The sequence below is a fragment of the Arvicola amphibius genome, chromosome 15 (assembly GCF_903992535.2).
Source record: "Arvicola amphibius chromosome 15, mArvAmp1.2, whole genome shotgun sequence".
NCBI lineage: Eukaryota > Metazoa > Chordata > Mammalia > Rodentia > Cricetidae > Arvicola > Arvicola amphibius.
The window spans coordinates 49,971,722-49,993,955 of record NC_052061.1 but is presented as its reverse complement, the minus strand read 5'-3'; the positions used below and the strand labels follow the sequence as shown (position 1 = coordinate 49,993,955).

Genomic DNA, 22,234 nt, shown 5'->3' with positions numbered 1-22,234 from the left:
ACATCGCTAGCGGAGCGCCGAGTGCGCCCTGGCCGCGGCGTCGCGCGTCCGCGGCCTAGCCCGGCGTGCCCGCTCCGTCAGGCGGTCATGGGGCGGCCGCCAAGAACCGCGGCGCGGCGCGGTGGGACGTAGGGTGCGGGGACCCCGCGAGCCGGCCGCGCTACGGAGTCCTCGGGCGGGACACCCGATACGGAAGCAGCCGGTGCCGGGGCGGCGGCGGGGCAGCGGGAGCCGCCTTGGGATGTTCAGTGAGTGCGGGCGGGGCGCGGGGCAGTAGGGGGAGGGGAGGGGACGCGAGGGAGGGGCTTGGGGCGGGTGTGCGCGCGCGCGCGGGCCCGAGCGACCCCGCACGTGGCGGCCCCGGCCGCACGCTCCCGGAGACCCCGCGGCCCCGCCGGGCGCCCTCCCGCCGAGCCGACCGCGAGCTCTCGAGGGCGCTCGGCGGAAGTGGCCCGCAGAGGGCCGGCTCGCGCCTGCCGCCGGGAGTCGCCGCCCCGCGGACCCCGCAGGCGCTCTGGCTCCGGCGTCTTGAGGTGAGTGAGTTTCCCCGGGCTGACCCCGCGGGTGGATGGCCTCGGGGCTTTGCCGGGAGTCGGGACCGGGCGTTTGGTGACCCGCTGCAGCCTGGCGGACCCTGCGGGGAAAGTGAAGTGGGAAGGGAGTCCGCCTGCTCCGGGTTTAAGACTTCATGGCTGCTGAAACTCGGAGGGGCGGAATGTCACGGATGGAGTTGGTGACCGCAGAGACGAGAATTGCAGCCGTGTGGCTCGCTCGCTGCCGCAGTTTCTTCTGTAGAATGGGATGGTGATTTCAGACAAGACTCGGCCGGTCCTGGTGGCGCTCTCTGTAGGCTGAGGCAGAAAGATTGCTGCGAATTCGTGGCCAGTCTGGTCTACAAAGTGAGTTCTGGACCGACAGAGGAAACTTGCCTAAATATATATTCACACATATGGGAACCTTGTTCTGTGAATTATAAAGCGAATATTAAGCCAGAAAAACCGAAGTCAGCTTGTGCCTTCAGTGTTTTGCCATCAGTAACAAATTAGGTTTACGTGTTTTGGGACAGTCCTTTCCAACTGCGAGTTGTGTACTTCTGTCCCTCTGAAGAGAGGTGAAAGGCTCTCCTGATTGCTCGGTAACTGATAATTTCCGTTGTTTCTGCAAGAATCTGTAGAAGACACCATGGAATAGAGGAAGGGACTCGGTTTTTTTCTGACTTGTTTTAGCTTGTTCTTGTGTGATGCACCGTACTTGAAGTCACGTTTCGAGCCTTCCCCGTAGCCATCAGCATCTCAAGCGCTTAGCTTTCAGTGCTCATTCTCAATGAGTTTGCAAGGGCTCCTCTAGGACTCCAGGGTGCGCTCAGTAGGAGCGTGGGGTGCTGTAAAGAGTGCAGGCTCAGACACTGCATCCAGATGGCTGAGTTCTCATCCAGGAGCTAGAGGGCTCTGCTTTCCCGTCTGGAAAATAGTACCTTCCCAGTAGAGTTGGGAGGACAAAAGCAGGTAGTATGTGGGAAGTGGTTAAGATGTGTCTAGCAATGGAATATGTCAAATCAACGTTAGTTATCGATGGCAGTGTGGGGACCACGGTGATGTCACATACTGTGATAGTGCTCCAAGCAAAGACTAGGAAACCATGGGAAGACGAGATGTCCAGGCTGAGCATCAAGACTGGCGTGAGCATCAAGCTGGGCCAGCATTTGTGAGGTGCCTCCATCCATTGGAGAGGAATTGGGCAGAGCCAACATGAACGTGCCTGCAGAACCCCCAGTAAAGTGAGACCGAATCGTGGGTAAACAGGCAGTTCAGAGCAACCTCAAAATAACACCGTAGGCTTTTATTTTTTTAGCCTTCACACCAATGACAACAGTAAGTTTTTTCAAACTAGTACATCATGTGATCTCTTTAGAAAGAATGTAGTAGAGTGGTGTTGGGTTGAAATAGAGAAGGCCATCCCTTCCTCTGTATCTAGCTTAGTGCAGATAGGCTTTTTTTCTTTGGCTTTTTGAGACAGGGTTTCTCTGTAGCTTTGGAGCCTGTCCTGGCACTCCCATGTAGACCAGGCTGACCTTGAACTCACAGAGTTATGACCGCCTCTGCCTCCCAAGTACTAGGATTAAAGGCGTGCACCACCACAACCCAGCACAGATAAGTTTTTAAATCTAATTTTCGAAGCTTAGAGACCACTCAAACAAGGCATGAATAAATTATATGTTATTCTAGACAGTAGTCTTTCCTAAAATCCCTATTTTGGTGTTTGTCATGTAGCAGGTTAGAAGGCTGGTTTCTCTGAGAAGTCTCCCTGTGATTAGAGGCTGTCATTTCATGTTGTGGTCTCTGCCACCAGGCACACTTGGTTGTTTCTCCAACACCAAGATGCTCTTCAGGAGGCCATACCAGGCTGAAACAAGCCCAGTATACTGGTTTGGGGCTTTAATTCACCCCACCAAATCAGTTAACAAAAGAACAGAAAAGAAATGTTTGCTGATGACTGCTGGGGTCACGTCTCAGAGAGCACAGGCACAGTGCACACATGCTACACAGAAAACAATCTGGAAACGGCAGTTTATTCTTGTGGTCCAGGTGGCCGGAGGTTAGAACATTCAGGATCAGGCTGGCTATGTACAGAGTTAAGGCCATCATGGGCTATATAACAAGAACTCTGACTCAGGGGAAAAAAAATTACTGTGACCAATGAATGAAAAAGTGCTTATTGGCCGGCGGTAGTAGCACACACCTTTAACTCAGCACTGCTAACAAGAGGCAGACGCAGGCAGATTTCTGAGTTCAAGGCCAATCTGGTCTACAGACAAAGTTCCAGGACAGCCGTGGCTACACAGAGAAACCCTGCCTTGAAAAGGCCAATATAGCGTGGACTGAGACCTCCAGCAAGAACAGCGTATATGGAGTTGAAAATTCAGGAAGTGCCGTGAGAACTCCCGGGATAACTTAGTGATAGAATGCTTGCCTAGCATGTGGGGAGCCGCAGGTTTAATCTCTATTCCCCACACACACACTATTTACACCCCACCCCAAGAGAAAGAACTTACAAAGTTACATGTGGTGACTTGGTACATAAGGTAAAATGCTTTGGAAAGTAAGTTGCATGTCTTGTTTATATTGACTGTCTTGGGTCAGAGTCACACTGTATATATAGCTGGGCTTACCTGGGACTCACTTGCAACAGTGTCTCCATCTGTGCCTCTTCAGTATTGAGGTTAAAGATGTGTCCTGACACCCAGGTGGAAAAGAAAATTTGATAATCCATAGTAGTTTGTTGGCCATAGATACTGGTGTTTTAAGATGTGTATAAATAGTTGGAACAAAATCGTGCCACAATTTGGTACGTATATTGGCATGCCCTTCTCTGTCAGTGAAGTTTATGTATGTGGTGGTTTGAGTGATGATGGGCCCCATAGGTTTGTGTTTGTGTGGGGTTTTTTGTTGTTGTTGTTCTGTTTTGTTTTTTTGCTTTTTGTTTTGTTGGGGGGTTTTTGGTTTTTTTGTTGTTTTTGGAGACAGGATCTCTCTACATGGCCTTGGCTGTTCTGGTTATCCTAGCTGTCCTATGTAGACCAGGTTGGCCTGCCTCCTGAGTGCTAGGATTAAAGATGTGCATTACTACAAGCCAGGATTAACCATACCCAGCGTGGTTTTTGTATTTAAATGCCTGATCCCTTGGTGAAATTGACTACCTGGGGAAGGATTAGGGGGTGTGTCACTGAGGGTTGTCCTTGATTTTCAGAAGTCCATCTCTCTGCTTCCAACTTGTGGACAAAATGTAAGCTCTCAGCTACTGCTCCAATACTGTCCTTCCTTGTCTGTGTGCATCGAACTCACAGTAATCCACCTGCCTCTGCCCTCTGAGGGTTGGAGTGGAAGGACATCGTCACAAGCTATTTCACATCACTGTTTTTTTCTCCTCCATCATAGAGGAACAGTCTGACTCTCTACCATGGCGGGCCTATGCCTACATCCCCTAGGATTGGCATTACAGGCATGTACCATCATACCTAGTGACTCCCTTTCTTTTTCATGTCAGTTTAAAAGTTAAGAAAAACATTCCCACTGTACATGGTGGTGGTGCACATCTTTAATCCCAGCACCTGAGGGTAGATCTTTCTGAGTTCAAGGGCTGCATGATCTACAAAACAAGTTCTAGGCCAGCCAGGACTACATTGTGAGGCCTTGTCTGAGAAAGACAGAGAGAGAGAGGAAAAAATAAAACCTCTGGGTAGACTCCCCTCTGGAGAATAGTGTGGTAAACAGCCTGCCCTGGAGCAAGAGAATTTAGAGGTAGGCGGATATTGGGATAGTCCAGTTGAAAAGTGCTTTGTGCGGTCAGCAGAAGGTGCAAATGATTCTGTCTAGAAAGTATTCATTTAATATAGGGGTTAGAGATTTCTTAAAGGGGTCAGGGTATTAAAGAGTATAACTAGATTTCTTGTTTTAATGAATAATGATGGTGATAGCACCATTAAGTTGAGTAGGAGGAGGCTGAGGTAGGATGATTTGTTCCAGTTTGAGACATACTTTGCTTATAGGGTATCGCAAAGGCCGAATTCAGCAGTCATGGGACGATAAAGGGAAAGGAAAAACTTCCATTAATAGGTGAGGAGACACAGTCTTTCATCAGCTCATAAGGAGACTGATGTGGAATCGCTCGCTAGGTTAGGATGTTGTAGACAAAGTTAGTTGACCAGAGGAGATGTTGAAATCTTGAAGGTGGTGATAAAGAAATCAACTTATGTGTATGAAATCTGCACACCACATGCATGCAGTGCCCTTGAAAGCCAGAAGAGGGTGTTAGACCTCCCAGGGACTAGAATTGCATACAGTTGTGACCTGCCTTGTAGATTCTAGGAATTGAACCCTGCTCCTCTGGAAGAGCACCTCTGAGCCATCTCTCCAGCCTAAGAAAATTGTTACTGATGTCTGTTGGGTGTTGTGGTTCCTAAGTATGAACTTCATAGATACTACCACCAAAACTCCAGGTTTTTCATTCTGAACCCTGACTGTAGCCTCATTTGCAAGATCCTTTATTTCTTCCTTTCTTTTTTTGGTGTTTCGATCTGAGACAGGTTTCTCTGTGCATCTCTGGCTGTCCTGGAACTCTGTAGACCAGGCTGGCGTAGAACTCACAGTAATCCACCTGCTTCTGCCTCCCTGAGATTAAAGACGTGCGCCATCACCACCGAACAAGATCTTTTATTTCTTAAGGACACCTTGGGAGAGGGCACAACTACTGTAGAAGCATATTGAAATATTTGAGCAAAGAATCACTTTGAAAGAGTCCTGCTTGGAGGGAGAGATAGAACCAGAAGTTCATACCCTACTTAGGGCTTACATGCAATGAGTTTGAAGTCAGCCTGGGATACATGAGACATGGTCTGAAGGGGAAAAAGGTTTTTCAATTCCATGAGATGTGACTGAAACTACATAGTGTGACTCAGTTATTTTTCAACTTTGATTCTTTTTTTTTTTTTTTTCTTTTTTTGGTTTTTCGAGACAGGGTTTCTCTGTAGCTTTGGAGCCTGTCCTGGAACTAGCTCTTGTAGACCAGGCTGGTCTCGAACTCACAGAGATCCGCCTGCCTCTGCCTCCCGAGTTGCTGGGATTAAAGGCGTGCGCCACCACTGCCCGGCCCTTTGATTCATTTTTTCACAAAGCTAATTGAAAATGCTCTCGTGACAATTTTGCAAATACTCGGTAGGGTCCGCTTTGATGACTTTTTGGTTAAGTCTTGTTCCACGTGATTGCACTTACCTGTTAATTCTGGTACTTAGGAGGTAAGGGCAGGAGAGCCTGAGTTCAAGGTCATCTTCAGAGACTGTAGAGTCAACTTGGGTTACAGGAGACCCTGTCAAAAATCAAAACCAAACAAAACGGGTGGGAGGATTAAATTAGATTGAGTCTTTAGCAAGTACTTTATTTGACATCTCAAACAAAAACTTTCAGACTTTTTAAAGCATAAATTCACAATTAGAAAAAATACTCAGCCCTCCATACACCCAAAACTGGCCCTTAGTCAGCAACTCTTCCAGAGCTAATTCGAAGAGTGTGTAAAGTTAGCTTCCCTGAATTTACCTTGAACACATTTTATTTGAAGCTTCCATTCTAAAGGAATGAACTATGTCTATATAGTAGTATGTTAGCATCTCGCAGAGCTGAGTAGTTACTGCTTGGCTTGTCTTAGCAGATTGGTATGTTCTCTATCCACTATATTTGACAGTAAGTGGATAATATAGTGTATAATTATGGACCAGGTTTTACCAGGCCCTGCTCCAACATCCTCACTTTAGGGAAGTGTAAGAAAAGTCTGCAGTTTGTCCTTCCTGGAGTGATCATGTAAGGTTTTACATTGCTACTTTGTTGAGTGTTAGTGGAACAAAAGCAGTCATTAAGATACAGGAAGAAAATGGTATTTGGCATCAGTTTTGTGTGAATTGAAAACTGAGAAGTCTTGAAATTTTAATAAAAGATTGTATAATTATATCCAAATTCCTTTATTTTATTGTTTTATTAATGTGCTTGAAAACCGGGCAGGTATCTCAAAATTGCAGTGTAAGTCTCTTATCTGAGTCTTAAGAGGCTTGGTTCTATTTTAAGGCACCACCCCCCACATGTCCATTTATGGATATTTTACCATGGGAAGCCAATTGCTCCGAGGGATTCTTTCATTATTTTGCTTGAAATATGTGCATCAGAATAGAACCAGCTAAGCTGGTTGGATCATATCTGTGGTATTTGTGTTCCATGTGGGCTATAAACACAATTCCTGCTGAATTCTTGCCTTAAGGTCTTTTGCCCAGAAGCTGGCTTAACCTCCTGTCCTCAGGGAGGGTCTCTTATAGTAAAGGCAGTTGCATGCAAACAATTCCCACTTCAAGCTGTTAGTTTGGGTAAATTCATTGATGTTAGTATTTACAAACTAAGTTTTCTCAATTTCAAATGTAGCTGAGCTTTCCTATTTGTGTTTTGTTTTTGTTTTAAAACAAAACTAAGCTGGATTTTATGTAGCCTGAGCTAGACTTGATCCTCTTTCCTTCACTTCTTATAAATTTGGAATATAAATTTGGGTTATAAATTTGGATAATAAATTTGGGTTGGAAGTTTAGATTGTAAATTTGGACCTTGGCAGCTGCTTTCTTTGCAGCTTTAGCATCTCCTCCCCCGCCTGTAGAGACGTCTGTAGGCACACAAGTGATGTCCTGTTCCGAGAACACTCGTCTTCCGGTCTGCTCTCGATGGTTGTCTGTGTCTCACAGGCAGTGCTCTTTCCTGTCAGAAGGGCTTGATTGGAGCAAGGCATTGGTAGCACACACCTTTAATCCCAGCACTCTGGAGGCAGAGACAGGCAGATCTCTGAGTTTGAGGCCAGCCTGATAACAGTGAGTTTCAGGCAGCCAGGACTACACAGAGAAACCATGTTCGGGGGTGGGGGTTGGGGAAAAGGGCTTGATGGGAATGCTGTAAATTCACATGGGTACATGTACATAGTTCCACGTCACCAAAAGGTCACAGTGGAAAATCTGGAAAGATCTTAGTTTTTGAAGTGTAGAATTGGACTAGTTTAGTGGGGTTTGAAGCTAGGCACTCTGGAAGAGATTATAGTCAGGTATGTATAGTGTGATGTGGCCAAGGCTGGGTGTCTTGACTGTCCTGATTGAACTACACTTGGAAAGGGTCATAGAAGAGTCACTGCTGCTGTGTGTATTTGGTTCCCCCAATCAGAATCACCAAGACTGGGGTTATTTATACACGTAAACACACTGCCGGATTCTTAGGTAAGCCAAAAAGAGTCACTGATGCATCAGAATGAATGATTATATTGAATAGTGGCCACAGAGAAACAATGATTTTTGGCTTCATTAATGGACAGGAAGAGAGATCTCTCAAAATATCAGAGCCCTTTTGCTAGCAATAAAAAGGAAACATATTAAAATAGCTCATCAATACACTAAAAGAATAATAAATCATCATGAAAAGGAATGTCAGTATTGGAAATTTATTCATGCTTTGTTAGATGACCAAATTACAGCCATTGCCCTCCTTTCTGGGGGCTGTCTTGGACTTTGTGATAATTCAGGAATGAAATTCACAGACAGCATAACCTGTCTTATAGTTTAATAGGGTCAGAAACAGTTTGTAACATCCATATGCTTTGGTCCATGTGACTCCAGCCTTCTTTGTTCCCCTTGCTGTGTGATTTTCAAGAAATTGGAGAGTTGGTCCTCGGAGTATCTCACAAATCAGTTTAGAGAGGAAGAGACATTTACAGATTACTCTGGAAGCAGTGTTTTAGTCAAATAACCAGGGAAAATGTGCTTGGCTATTCATGCATAATACACTCAAAGGATTTGCAGATGGATAACAATAAGAGGTTAAGTCTTGAAAAGTATTTAAAGAAAAACATAACAGCTGGAGAGATGGCTTGGAGGCTAAGAGCACTGGATGCTCTTCCAGAGGTCTGGATTTGAGTCCCAGCACTCATATGGTGGCTTACAGCCATCTGTGACTCTAGTTCCAGGGGATCCAGTGCTCTCTCCTGGCCACTGTGGGTACCTGACAGAAAAGTAGTACATAGACATACAACATTCAGGCAAAACACTTGTGCACATTTTGTTTTTAAAAAAAAGTTTTGAAGAAAGCATTTCTTAAAAGACTTTGTTTTTTCAAGACAGAATTTCTTGTGTAGCCCTGGCTGTCCTGGAATTCACTGTGAAGACTAGATAGCCTGGAACTCAGACCCACCAGCCTCTGCCTCCCGAGTGCTAGAATTAACGGTGCCACTATTCCCGACAGGGTGCCCCCTCTCTGACTGTTAAGATATATAAGCTGCAGTGTTGGCACACACCTTTAATCCCAGCACTGGGAGGCAGAGGCAAGCCGATTTCCATGAGTTTGAGGCCAACCTGGTCTACAGAGTGTGTTCCAGGACAGCCACAGTGGCTGTACAGAGAAACCCTATCTTGAGAAACTTTATTTATGCTGAGTATGGTTGCACACACCTTTATTCCCAGCACTTGGAGGGCAGGGGCAGGTGGATCTCTGAGTTTAAGGCCAGGCTGGACTACAAATCGAGTGACAGGCCAGCCATCACTACATGGTAAGAACCTGTCTCAAAAAAAGGAGCGAATGAGCTATGGGTAGGGGATACAGCTCAGTGGTCGAGTGTTTACCTGACTTCTGCAAGGCTCTAGGTTCCATCCCTAGAGCCACCCCCCCCCCCCAAAAAAAAAATACCTCCCTTACTTGTTTGCATCTGCTTACCCAGTCTGTTGGTTTCTCGGGCCTTTGATCTTACGCTGCCCCCTTCTAGAGCTTTTAGCAGGTTCACTACTAATGAATATCTCTGACGGAGCAGTAGAAATAGCCTGATATTCAAACTAGGCCTTCCTGCTTGATGCTAGGTGTACTAAGGAAAAGGTTCATGGAGCTGGTTGAATATTTGTTATTTGGGAGTAATCTGTGGGATGTGTTACCCATGCTGTTTCTCTGTTTTCCATCAATGAACCTTTGGGAAAATAGATGAAATGGAACAGAGTGCCAGGCTGTGTCCTCGCTGGGTCATTTAACTGTCCGTCTTTGTAGCTGTGTGACAGCTCTGCCATCCCTTACAGTCTGCTTCCTGTGTTCCTTTCCCACAGGTCATGAAACGAGGGCGCACGGAGCAGGTTCAGGTGGCAGTGTCCTGCTACCTCAAACGCCGGCAGTACATGGACTCAGAAGGCCCCTTGAAGCAAGGCCTAAGACTATCACAGACTCCTGAGGAGATGGCAGCCAACCTCACAGGTACCAGGGTCCTGTGACTGGCCTGGAGCAGGAGCTGTCAGTGCCCACATAGGTTCTCAGCAGAGGGTAGACTACCAGGCCTCAGTGAGCAACTCTTAGTGTCTCTGGCCTCTAGGCCTTTCCTGTCCTTCAGAACTGTGCTCACTGGACTTCTGAACCTTCTCAGAGCATCAAGATTGTTTTATATGTACCTGATGGTATGTGCAACCTTTTTACCCTTCAAGACCCAGAGTAATAGGTTCTCTCTGCTAGCATAGAACTTTGCTCCTAGAAGTCAGTCTATAAAGTGATTGCATTCTGCAGGGTTGACAGTTGGAAATACTGTTATCATAAGCACTTCTGAAATTTTTAAATTTCATTTTGAAATCACATTTCAGAACTAGACATAATGACTCAGACCTTTAATCCCAACACTTGGGAGGCCAAAATGGGAGAGTTGTCATTAGCTTGAGACCAGTTCGGGCTACAGAGTGAGAGCCAAGCTAGACTAGGCTACAGAGTGAGGCTGTCTTAAACAGCCATAGGGCAATTTTAAAAGGAAGGAAGGGTGGCTCCATTGGGAATATCAAGTCATTGTTACCATACACAAAGGTTGTCACCTAGCTTTCCTATGAGTTCAGGGTTTATGATACAGTTATTTTGTCCTTCCATCTCCCTCTGGTTTTTGTGAAATGGATTCTCACGAGGCCCAGTCTGTCCTTAAACTCTCAGCAAGTGTCAGCCTCAGGTATATGCCACTAGACCTAGGCGGTTTTCTTATACTGAGTTTCTGTACAGTACTGGTGGTTTGATGTATTTCAGTAAATTAGGTATTTGCAAAGGACATACTAATGGCTATTGGTATAGAGTTCTCATTGTTTATGTGGCCCAGCTCTGGCTTCCTTCACATATCCAGAGGGGCAGCTTTTCCCTTCTTTGTTCCTGGACTTGTGCTTTCCTTGAACGGATGGCTCCTTCTCCATCCTAGCAGCAGCAGACCCCGTGGTTCCTTTTCACAGCACTGTCACTCAGTGGCCTGGTTTGCTTTAGGGTAGATTGCTTTCTCCTTTGCTATGGAGAAAGTGATGAAATGTTTGAAACCTGAAGAGTATCAGAAACTGTCAGCAATCTACCTCCATGTTCCTTTAAGAGATGGCTGGCTGTTCCCTGTTTGAGCTCCTCGGGGATACCCTGGTGAGCAGTTATCTACTTGTCTCTAGTGGACTCCCCCATTTACCAGGTTCAGAGCAATCTCTTAGGAACTGCCACAATTGTTTGGAGTGCTCAGCGCTCCTATTGCTACACATCCGTAGAACCCTGAGCAATAATTCTGCCTTTATGGGAAAAGAGAAAGTACTACTGCAGTTTAGATGCAGTGGCTTTTCAAGAGGCCAGCAGGAATGGAGAAGTTGAAGTGGGCTGATTGTGCTATTGAATCCTGGGTTTTCTGATTCATGAATGATCTGAATCATTGATCTTCACTTTGCAGGCTTTCATTGCACATCTGCTTTAGGCCAGATGGTAACAACCCTAGAACTTGCTCAGATTCCAGCTGCTGGGAGTCTATGCTGCAGTACAGCTGTAAAGGGCCATGGTGTACTGAGCTTTGGCAGGGATACCTTAGGGTCAGGAAGTAGAGGAAATAATCATTTGCACTAGGTTGGCAGGGCAAGCAAGTCTTGCCAAAAGCTTAGTACTCCCCACCTTATGGTCAGATTAGCCAATAGCAGAAGGAATGATCTATTTTCTGAGGAATTATAAGGAACACTTCTGTCAGGTTAAAGGAGGACATGTGAGATCCAGAGATAGATTTTAGGACAGTGACTGGGTGCTAAGTATTGCTAAAGGGTCCAAGTTAGAATTAGATACACTAGCCAAAAATCAGCATAGTCAGAGGGTAACCAGGAATCTGAAGGGTTTTGACTGATGGAGGGGAAAGAGCATCTCTCTAGCCATCTGAATTCTGCTGGAGGGCAGGAACTCTTCTTCATACCCTTTTCTGTACACCATGTTTTGATTTCTTTAGTTCTACTGTGTTCATTACCATTCCTCCATCCACATTATAGTGGCTAGATGTGATATAAAGATGACAGCTTAGCCCTGGGCCCCTAGCTTCCATCTGGAAGTCAAGGCTGGTACCTAAATGGGTACCTCCTGCAAGGAGTTTGAGGGCAACCCTCTCTATTTATAGAGCGTCAAGGGCTCTGGACGTTGTGTGAAAGTTTGCCTTTAACAATAGGAATCGAGAACAAAATGGTATAGACTACACTGGATAGTGCAGAAAGCTTGAGTTTCTTCTTTAGGAAGCATAAACTCAGACTAAGTGTGATGGCATACTCCTATAATTTCAGCACAAGGAGCAGAAAGATTGAGATTCCCAGGTCAGCTGGGGCTACGTAATGAGACCCTATCAGAAAAAAAAAAAGTATAAAGTCAAAAAGTGCATATTTACATGCTAAACATTAAGGCCCTAGGCTTCTCTTCCTGTCAGCTGCCCAAAACACTGCAACCAACCTAATTCCCCAGGAAAGCTAGTGAACAACAGTTTGATGGATTATGACCTGCCCAGGACTGCAGACCAAAGACAGTCTTTGGGAAACTAGTCCTACCATCCTAAGTGATCAGCTACATTCCCATTATCTCTATGGTGCTCTTTTTCACATCCAGGGCCATAAAGTCCTGGGGGAAATGTTTCTCTTGACAGCTGTCCATATCATAGTTTGAAGACAAGAAGTTTTGCTGCTCCGGGAGAAAGAACATTTTGAGAATATTTTTAAATGCCAGATAGCTAATGATAAAAAGGATTGTGAGCAAAAATAACTGTTTCCTCCTTTGGAAAAAATAAAGGAAAAATCAACAGAAAGGTTGAAAGTTAGGCCAGGTGTGGCGGCACACACCTTTAATCCCAACACTCAGGAGGCAGAGGCAGGGGGATGTCTGAGTTTAAGGCTAGCCTGGTCTACAGAGCAAGTTCAGGACAGCCAGTGGTACACAGAGAAACCCTGTCTAGAAAAAAAAGGGGGGATGGGGTATTGAAAGTTAAAGAAACCTTCCTGTTAGTAAAGCAAAAGGATGAAATACAGAGAAAAGGTTAAATGATTTTCAGAAGACCCAGCTTTGAAATCAGGAATCTCAGAAAATTAGAAGATATGATCAGAAACAAATAAATAAATAAAGACTGTTTCTCTGAACTGGAAGCATGACCTCTCAAATTGACAAACCCAGGCCATAGCACATTGTAACATGCCAACACGGGTTAGACATTTCTAGATAAATCTTAGGAATATTGTATGCCTGTCCTCTCTTCACTTAATGTATCTTATACTTCCTAGCTTTCATTCTTCTGCCCTAGTTTTATGGAGTATCAGGAGAGAAGGGAGACTAACAAGTATTATCGGTCTATCCCAGTCTACCGGGACCCTAGAACATCTTACTTAGAGATGCCATTGGACTCCATGCCCTGTGTCCTTCCTGCTGCATGGTAGATAGTAACTGCCTTCCTGCCTCTGTCTTGTGTGTCTTCCTCTTTAGTCCAATCAGAATCTGGTTGTGCCAATGCAGTGTCTGCAGCCCCTTGCCAGGCAGAACCCCAGCAATATGAAGTACAGTTTGGACGGCTGAGAAGCTTTCTCACTGGTAAGTCCTTTTTAAGAAACCAAATAATGTAGGTGTCCTCAGAACCTCTTGTATTGCAAGCATAGTGTTGGGTTCTAGAGAGTCAGGTACTTTTTCGGTGGTTGTTTTTTCAAGACAAGTATTTCTGTGTAGTCCTGGCTATCCAAAACTTGCTCTGTAGCCCAAGCTAACTTCAGACTCAGAGATCCTCCTGAGTGCTGTGATTAAACATTTGCACCACCACACTTTTAACGCAGTTCTTGTGTGCAAATGGAATTTCTGTGAGAGTTAGATCTTGAGGTTGAAGTTGACAAGGATAGAGAGCTCTGTGTGTTCTGTTTACTGATGCTGGTGACCTTTGGCTTGACTTGTGTATAAATGAAAGACAATTAGCAACGGAGAAGAGCTTCCTTTAAGTGAAGTGGGTTTGAAATGCACATCGTCTTTCAGAGTAGCGCTCACGAGTCGGTTAAAGAAGTTAGCTGTTGCCGGGCGGTGGTGGCGCACGCCTTTAATCCCAGCACTCGGGAGGCAGAGGCAGGCGGATCTCCGTGAGTTCGAGGCCAGTCTGGTCTACAAGAGCTAGTTCTAGGACAGGCTCCAAAGCTACAGAGAAACCCTGTCTCAAAAAACCAAAAAAAAGAAGTTAGCTGTTACCATTTAGGCCATAGAATGACAGAGACACAAAATCAGTGGATATGTCTTCATATGCTTCTTAAGGCATTAATGTGAGTTTTTAAATAATGACGGTTGCTTTAAGAGCCATTTAACCCACTGGTAGCCGTCCATGCCTCTAATTTCCAGCACTCAAAAGGCAGAGGCAGGCGGATTTCTGAGTTCAAGGCCAGCCTAGTCTACAAAGTAAGTTCCAACGTAGCCAGGACTGTTACAGAGAGAAACCCTGGGGGGGTGGGGTAGAAAGAGCCATTTAGGCGTATGCCACCACTACCCCCCACCCCCCCAAAAAAATAGACAAATATCTAAAAGCTGTGTTTAGAAAAATAACCCTGGGCGGTTGTGGCACAAGCCTTTAATCCGAGCACTTGGGAGGCAAAGGCAGGCGGATCTCTGTGAGTTCGAGGACAGCCAACTTCCAGGATAGGCTTTAAAGCTACACAGAGAAACCCTGTCTCCAAAAAAATAAATAAATAAATAAAAATAAGTAAATAACTGAATAAATAAAAACCCAGTGATTAACCTAAAAGTAAATAAAATACTTTGGGTGCTGGAGAGATGGCTGGCTCCGCAAGCAGTTAAAAGCCCTTATTATTCTTCCATAGGAACTGAGCTTGGTTTTCAACACCCAATTTGGGCAGCTCATAGCTGCCTGTAACCCATCTCCAAGGGACCCACCTCTGGCCTCCATGGGCACCCACACAGATGTAGCTTGCATGCGTGCATGAACACGTTCATGCACACAAATACAAATTAAAAACTTTAAATTTTTGGATAACTCCCCCCTCGATTGAATAGTCCTTGTGTCAATCTAATGACAAAAATTTATATGAAGAGACTGACCAAAATAAAGTCTTCCATCCATTCTGTGTGTACAGTTATCCTGTGTTACTTGACTCGCATAATAAAGAAACCTATGTTTACATGGTGTAGTGTTTGGGGTGAGGGTCAAACTATTATAGAAAGTAAAGATTTAGTTAAAAGGTGTCTATTACCTTTGAACTGAAAGGATAGATTCCATTATATCTCAGAATAGAGCTGGGCAGGTGGTCCAGTGATAAAATTCTAACACTTAGAAGGGTACAGATTTTTATGATAAGGGTTATATTTTTTAAATATTTATTTATTAGTTATGTATACAATATTCTGTCTGCGTGTATGCCTAAAGGCCAGAAGAGGGCACCAGACCTCATTACAGATGGTTGTGAGCCACCATGTGTTTCCTGGGAATTGAACTCAGGACCTTTGGAAGAGCAGGCAATGCTCTTGACTATTGAACCATCTCTCCACCCGATAAGGATTATATTTGTAGTAAAAAAAAAAAAAAGAAAAAGTATGTGGAGATAATAAAGGTTGTTCCTAACTAGCTTTGGTTTATTAAGTTTTAAATGGTTATATCTGTTGCTCTATGGTAGCGTTTTCTTACCATTACAGTGAGGGACTTCTTCCAGCCTGCCTCTCATTCATTCAGCTTGTATTTAGATGAAGTTCCAGCGAGGCAGTGGTGTGAGATCCAACACATGTGCTGCCTTTGCGGAATATCCTGACCAGTGAGAAAGCCACACATGTGGAATGTTTCGTGGATGGGGCTCTTGTGCACTCCTGTTCTGGTTGTGGTCTGCTCCGTGATAAATGATTAGTCATGAAGGTATAGAATAGTTTTTTGGTTTTTTCGAGACAGGGTTTCCCTGTAGTTTCTAGAGCCTGTCCTGGAACTAGCTCTTGTAGACCAGGCTGGCCTCGAACTCAGAGATCCGCCTGCCTCTGCCTCCCGAGTGCTGGGATTAAAGGCGTGTGCCACCACTGCCCAGCTAGTTTTTTAATAATTACAGCCTGGGCTACTTTTTCAGTGAAGCCTTACATTGCGTTGGGTTGTTGGAGTTTGTGCTAGTACACATTTTCGTGGTCGCATCTAGTGTTTATCTAGATCCCTGCTGTGGAATAGCTCATGGTTTTTAAAAAACAGGCTAACAGAGCATAAGTACTGGGTTACATTTTTATTCAACTTACTTCAACATGAACAAACATTACACTAAATTTGAAACCTTTCTGTTTCTGTATAAAATCCAAACTCATTACAGTAAAAGACAAGCAAAACCCAAAAAGCAGTAAAGTTCAAGTTAATGGTGGCTTTTGCCCTCATGTGTCTAGACACTGCTGTGGCTCTGAGCAAGTTGGGCTTGGCTTGGTTGTATGGTACTTGTGCCTTGAGGTGGCTGCCCTCTGCTGCTCACTGTATCTGCAGAGCCTTTCCCTTAGACAGTCTGTTCTCACTTGCACACATACTTAGTCCACATGCACCTCTTTTCCCATCCGTCTGCGACAGGTGAAGCCTGGCTTAGCACTCTTTATCATTATCGAGTTTCATGACATTAAAGTTTCAGACTAATGAGTGTTCTCAATGACAAGAAAATATCTTACTTGTAATTTATCACCAAGAAAGGAAAGTTTTATATTTTTCACCAAGGAAGTCAAAGCTTTAAATGCATATTGTCATCAACACACAGGACAAATCAGCCTGGATAGCCAATGAACTTTGATTTTACCCTTGACTACAGTACTCATAGAACCAAGGCTAAGTGGCATTCAAAAGATTTTTTTTGAGATATGCTCTTTTTACTGTGCATCCCTGAGCAGTCTGGAACTCACAATATAGGTCAGACACAGAGACCCACCTGCCTTCCAAGTGTTGGAATTTAAGGCATGTACCACCACCCCTGGCTTGCCACCTGAACATACTTACCTTCTAACTTGAAGCCTATCAAGATAAAGTCTTTGTGAAGAAAGCAGTCTGGCTGGAGAGATGGCTCAGAGGTTAAGAGCGCTGGCTGCTCTTCCAGAGGTCCTGAGTTCAATTCCCAGCAACCACATGGTGGCTCACAACCATCTGTACTGAGATCTGGCACCCTCCTCTGGCGTGCAGGCATATATCGAGGCAGAATGTTGTATACATAATAAATAAATAAATCTTTAAAAAAAAAAAATAAAAGAAAGCAGTCTAGAACCCATCTAAGGACCCTCACAGGCGTGTGTTTCTGACCTGAGAAATACTGGGAAGGATGCTGGACTGTAGGTCTGATCACAACTGCCCAAGGCATGGCCAAGTCCCCCAACCATGACTGAACCTCAGAGTCTGCTCTTCCTTGTTTGATTGGGAAGTCTTGGAGACTAGATTCTGTGGCAGGAAGTGTTGAGTTACTGGCTCTAGGAGGGCATCTTGTTTCTCCAGTGTTAATGGGTGTGAGTTTTTGTTGTTCCTCATTGCAGATTCTGACTCCCAGCACAGTCATGAAGTTATGCCTCTCCTCTACCCCCTTTTTGTCTACCTCCACCTCAACCTGGTCCAGAGTGGCCCCAAAAGCACAGTGGAAAGCTTCTATAGCCGCTTCCATGGGATGTTCCTACAAAATGCAAGCCAGAAGGACATCATTGAGCAGCTGCAAACCACACAGACCATCCAGGACATTCTGTCAAACTTCCAACTTCGTGCATTCCTGGACAATAAGTACGTGGTCCGTCTCCAGGAAGATAGCTACAACTACCTTATCCGCTACCTCCAAAGCGATAACAACACTGCCCTGTGCAAGGTGCTTGCCGTGCACATTCACCTGGACGTGCAGCCTGCCAAGAGGACAGACTACCAGCTGTATGCCAGTGGTGGCTCCTCGCGCAGTGAGAGCAGCAGCCTGGAACCACCAGATGTGCCCAACCCTATTCTGCAGAATGAGGCTGCCCTGGAAGTCTTGCAGGAAAGTATCAAGCGAGTCAAGGATGGACCTCCTTCCCTCACCACCATCTGCTTCTATGCCTTTTATAACACAGAGCAGCTGCTGAATACTGCAGAGATCTCCTCTGATAGCAAACTTCTGGCTGCTGGATTTGACAATTCCTGCATAAAGCTCTGGAGCTTGCGGTCCAAAAAGCTGAAATCAGAGCCCCACCTTGTGGATACATCTCGTATCCATCTAGCCTGTGACACTTTGGAGGAGGAGGTAGGAGTGCCACTTTTTCTTGTAGCTCTTTCCTGTTAGAGTGCTCTTCCTAAACCTGGCCTGTTTTCACCAAATAGTACTCTGTAGTCCCCTCCTGGACAACGAGAGCTAGACTCATGCCAGATGATTTAGCCATTGAGTCCTGCTCATGCCTGATAAATGCACATTAAAGCCCTTCTCCTAACAGTCAGCATTATATGAGTAGGCAGTGTTTACCACTGTCTGAAAGGCATCGCGCTGAACAGATCTTCAGCTGAAATTGACTTAGGGATCGCATTACTTGTTTGTTGTTCTGTGCACTCAGGTGTACACTGTGCAGGTTCAGATAGGAACAGGATTGCTAGTTAAGGGTCTGCATTTAAACAGTAGTGAATATTGTCTTCCCCTGCAGAAGTCTAGGCTGTTTTACAGCTTGCCCAACATAATATACACTGGTGATGCCAGCACCTGTCCTAGCTCTGTGTGCCAAGAGTAGTCTCAGCCCCATTTTGAAAAGGGACATGTGTTGTAGAACTGTGATGTCTCCTCCGTCAGTACAGAAGCCTGTTGTCAGGTGGAGTGGCTAGTCTAGGGTGGCCATGAAAGTGCAAACACAGTGGCCTGTGTTTCAGTCTTTAGAGTCACTACTGTACTTGGGCTGAGAGAGACAGCCTTCATAATCAGCTTCTCTTGAACACCCAAATGCTTTTGCATTTTCTAGCCTGAAGTGTATGTAGTAGACATTTTGAGTAATTACAGATACCAGTGTTTAACTTCCTCAAGTTTCATGCACATGGGAAGTAGTCGTTTGCTTTTCCTTAGTAGGTTTCTAGCGGAAGAAGCAATGCCTACTGAAAAGGTCTTCTTTCCCTGTGCAGGACCAGCAAAGCTGAGTGCTCAAGAGTCCTGATTGTCTTCTAGTTTAAAACCCATTGTAGTGGAAAATCACAACTATAGTATTCAGGAGCTTCCCTCTGAGGGAGTGGAGGGGAAATGGATTTGTACGTAGGCTGCAGTCTTGTGGGCAAGGGCTGTGGAAGCACGCTCATCTCCAAGTACTGTTGTGGGCTTGTCTTCTGTTTTCATGGGGGAAATATTTCCAAGGGTGACATGAGTCACTTGGCTCTGTTTTAAGCCTCTCCCCTCCTTACTCTCTCGCTCTCTTTGGAGACTGGGCTATCCTCAAACTCAGAAATATGCCTGCCTCTGCCTCCTAAATGCTGGAATCAAAGGTGTACGCCACCATGCCTTGCTGTCATTCTCAGTCTATGGTTTGTTACTTGAGATGAGTTTGAGCTCTCCGCCTTCCTGTTCTTTCTTTTCCTTTGTTTTTTTTTTTTTTTTGTCCACCCCCCCCCCCCCCCCCGTCTCTGTAATATCAAAATCTTGATGGTCCTCCTAAGCACTGGCATTGCACACATGAGTTACCATGACCAGCTTCCATGTATCAGTGTTGATGGTCTGTTAGAGGCTGTGTGCTCCGGTTTACAGTTCCTATGCAGTTAGGTTTTATTTTGGCTCAGGTCCTTCAGATTCCTCCAAAACAGGCTCTCGTTTTGTCTCAGCTGGTCTTGATCTCAGGATCTGCCTGCCTTAGCTTTCTCGGTACTGTGATTAGATATATACTGCCAGGCCTGTCTACATTTCATTATATGGAATAGAAACAGCGAATAACTTGACTTGCAAAGCAGTGAGAACTGACAGCTAAAGAGAGCTCCATTAGGGAGAATCTAGGAACTTAATATCAATTCAGAAGTCAGTCTTTTCGAAAGATACCCATCAGAATTAATAGTGGATGTTCCATGGGCTTGCTTTTAAGTCAGATCCTTATTCAAAAATTAAGACTCGCAAAAAGTAATTTCTTCAATCTGGTGTGACCTGTGGTTGGGCATTGTCAGCTGGAGTGACCATGAAGAGCAGATATGCCCTCTATGACAGATACTGCTTCCTAGGCAGGCCCTTTTCCTCTCTCAGGCTTATATTCATTGTGAAGCCACTGAATATTTTCTTCTTGTGTGTTTTACCACCCTACCCACCATGTTTCAGGAGAATGAGGAAGACAATACGGGCACAGAGATGAAGATCCTGCGTGGACACTGTGGCCCAGTATACAGCACACGGTTCCTCGCAGACAACTCGGGGCTGCTCTCTTGTTCTGAAGATATGTCCATCAGGTACTGGGACCTGGGGAGCTTCACCAACACTGTGCTCTATCAGGGACATGCCTACCCTGTGTGGGATGTGGACATCAGCCCCTACAGCCTGTATTTTGCCAGTGGGTCCCATGACCGTACTGCCAGGCTCTGGTCCTTTGATCGGACGTACCCGCTGAGGATATATGCAGGACACCTGGCTGACGTGGACTGTGTCAAATTCCACCCCAACTCAAATTACTTGGCTACAGGTTCCACTGACAAAACTGTCCGGCTATGGAGTGCCCAGCAGGGCAACTCGGTGCGGCTCTTCACGGGGCACCGAGGTCCCGTGCTCGCCCTTTCCTTCTCTCCCAATGGTAAGTACTTGGCGTCCGCTGGTGAGGACCAGCGGTTAAAGCTGTGGGACTTGGCCTCTGGGACACTTTTTAAAGAACTGAGAGGCCACACAGACAGTATCACCAGTCTGGCCTTTAGCCCAGACAGTGGTCTGGTTGCCTCTGCCTCCATGGACAACTCTGTGCGTGTCTGGGACATCAGAAGCACGTCCTGCAACACACCTGCTGATGGCTCTTCGGGTGAGCTTGTGGGTGTGTACACTGGACAGATGAGCAATGTCCTGAGTGTACAGTTCATGGCCTGCAACCTCCTCCTGGTGACTGGAATCACACAAGAGAATCAAGAACATTAAGTTTTTATTCAGGCAGCAGACTGGGTGGGGCTGGGACTGGTCACAGTCCAGGACTTGCTAAAACTGAATCAGTGATTTCAAAAGAGCCCTCACCTACCACACTTAGCCAACACAGCCCTGGTGCACAAGACTCCAGTTGAGAGCCGGATGCTCAGGCTTGAGGCCTCCTGGCTGTGTGCAGGCACCTTGCTTTAGCATCTGTCTCTTCCCAGTGGGGTTACTGGAACAGTTGCAGAACTCCCCTGTAGCAGCTGTAAACAGTGTCTCCTGTGGCTTCTCGAGGAAAACGGGGACAGGAACTAGGAAAGGATTGGATGATCTAGCAGTCTTTCTTTTCCATACTGATAGAACCAGGACTTTTTATTATTATTATAATTAATTATTATTATTGAGAAGAGGAAACCTAGCACTGGCAGAGGTGTCTCTGCTTGTATCTGCAGGTTTGACTCCTGGCACTGGCTGTGATACTTGGAATTTTAAGGTTCAGGGAATTCATACTTTGGTGACCCAGTGTATCAGGAAAAGGGGCACCGTATAATGTGCTTCTGCAAGCAGGCAGATAGCTTAGCCGAACATGGTGGGAAAGAAAGATTCTTTATTGCCTGCACTCCTGTCAGTCCTCTCCCCTGGAGAGAGAGGCTGTGGTGGGCAGAGGGTGGGCCTCGGCTCTGGAGTTGGTTGTCCAAGGTTCCATCCCTAGCACCATGAACAAAATTATGATAAAGAGTAATTTTGAGTAAGTCACAGGATAGACTTCAGAGTACTGATGACTGCACATTCTGGGGTGTGACTTTCTGGTGTCTTTCTCCCTCTGATCTGCTTCCGCCCTCACTGCAGCACCAGTGTAGTGAACCGGAGCGAATCATGAGTGCACACTCACAAGCGTCAAACCATGCTCTAAGGACAGAGGAAGTTCTGATGGTATGGACAGGATTAAATATTTCTGTTTTCTGAAAAGAGTTATTTTGTATTTTGTTTTCTATTAAAATGTATTTAGTTTCAAAAAAAAAAGTGTGGCATCTCATTTATGTTACGCCCAAAGTCTGGATCCCCAAAACATCACCACAAGACTATATATCTGATGCAAAAACAGAGTCTTTATTGTAAGTTACCTCGGGTCCCTCTGTCAGTCCAAAGTAGCAAGAGAAACAGTGCAGGAGAAACCCCAAGCAAGGTAAAGAGGGGGTTTACATCAGGAAAGAAGCTTGGGGAATTCCATTGGGATTGGCTGCCTCTGAGTGGGGTGAGGGAATACCAGATTTACACGTTTGGGATTGGCTGCCCCCTATGGTGTAAAGGGATTTTCCAGGTTTGAGGGGGGAATGCTAAGCCTCTAGGGGCTCAGTGATTAAT

At 45.5% G+C, this 22,234-nt stretch overlaps 1 protein-coding gene across 3 annotated transcripts; it reads left to right on the top strand.

The window, feature by feature from the left end:
• Positions 1-45: 45 nt before the first annotated feature.
• Positions 46-21,874, top strand: Taf5l (TATA-box binding protein associated factor 5 like). Of its 3 annotated transcripts, none has more exons than XM_038313278.1 (5): positions 46-248; positions 9,653-9,797; positions 13,308-13,412; positions 17,334-18,058; positions 20,084-21,874. In XM_038313278.1, exons 2-5 carry the CDS (start codon positions 9,656-9,658, stop codon positions 20,879-20,881), a joined length of 1,770 nt encoding a protein of 589 aa, XP_038169206.1. In that variant the 5' UTR covers positions 46-248; positions 9,653-9,655; the 3' UTR covers positions 20,882-21,874. The 3 variants fall into 3 exon arrangements, with proteins under 3 accessions (XP_038169206.1, XP_038169207.1, XP_038169208.1); XM_038313279.1 differs by lacking the exon at positions 46-248 and adding an exon at positions 405-533; XM_038313280.1 differs by lacking the exon at positions 46-248 and adding an exon at positions 661-899.
• Positions 21,875-22,234: the final 360 nt, after the last annotated feature.

Excerpts from the sequence above, each read along its gene's own strand:
- Taf5l (XM_038313278.1), top strand. The coding sequence starts at position 9,656 with ATGAAACGAGGGCGCACGGAGCAGGTTCAGGTGGCAGTGTCCTGCTAC. Across the intron at positions 9,798-13,307 it reads GATGGCAGCCAACCTCACAG|TCCAATCAGAATCTGGTTGT; the intron begins GTACCAGGGTCC and ends CTTCCTCTTTAG. Across the intron at positions 18,059-20,083 it reads GTGACACTTTGGAGGAGGAG|GAGAATGAGGAAGACAATAC; the intron begins GTAGGAGTGCCA and ends ACCATGTTTCAG.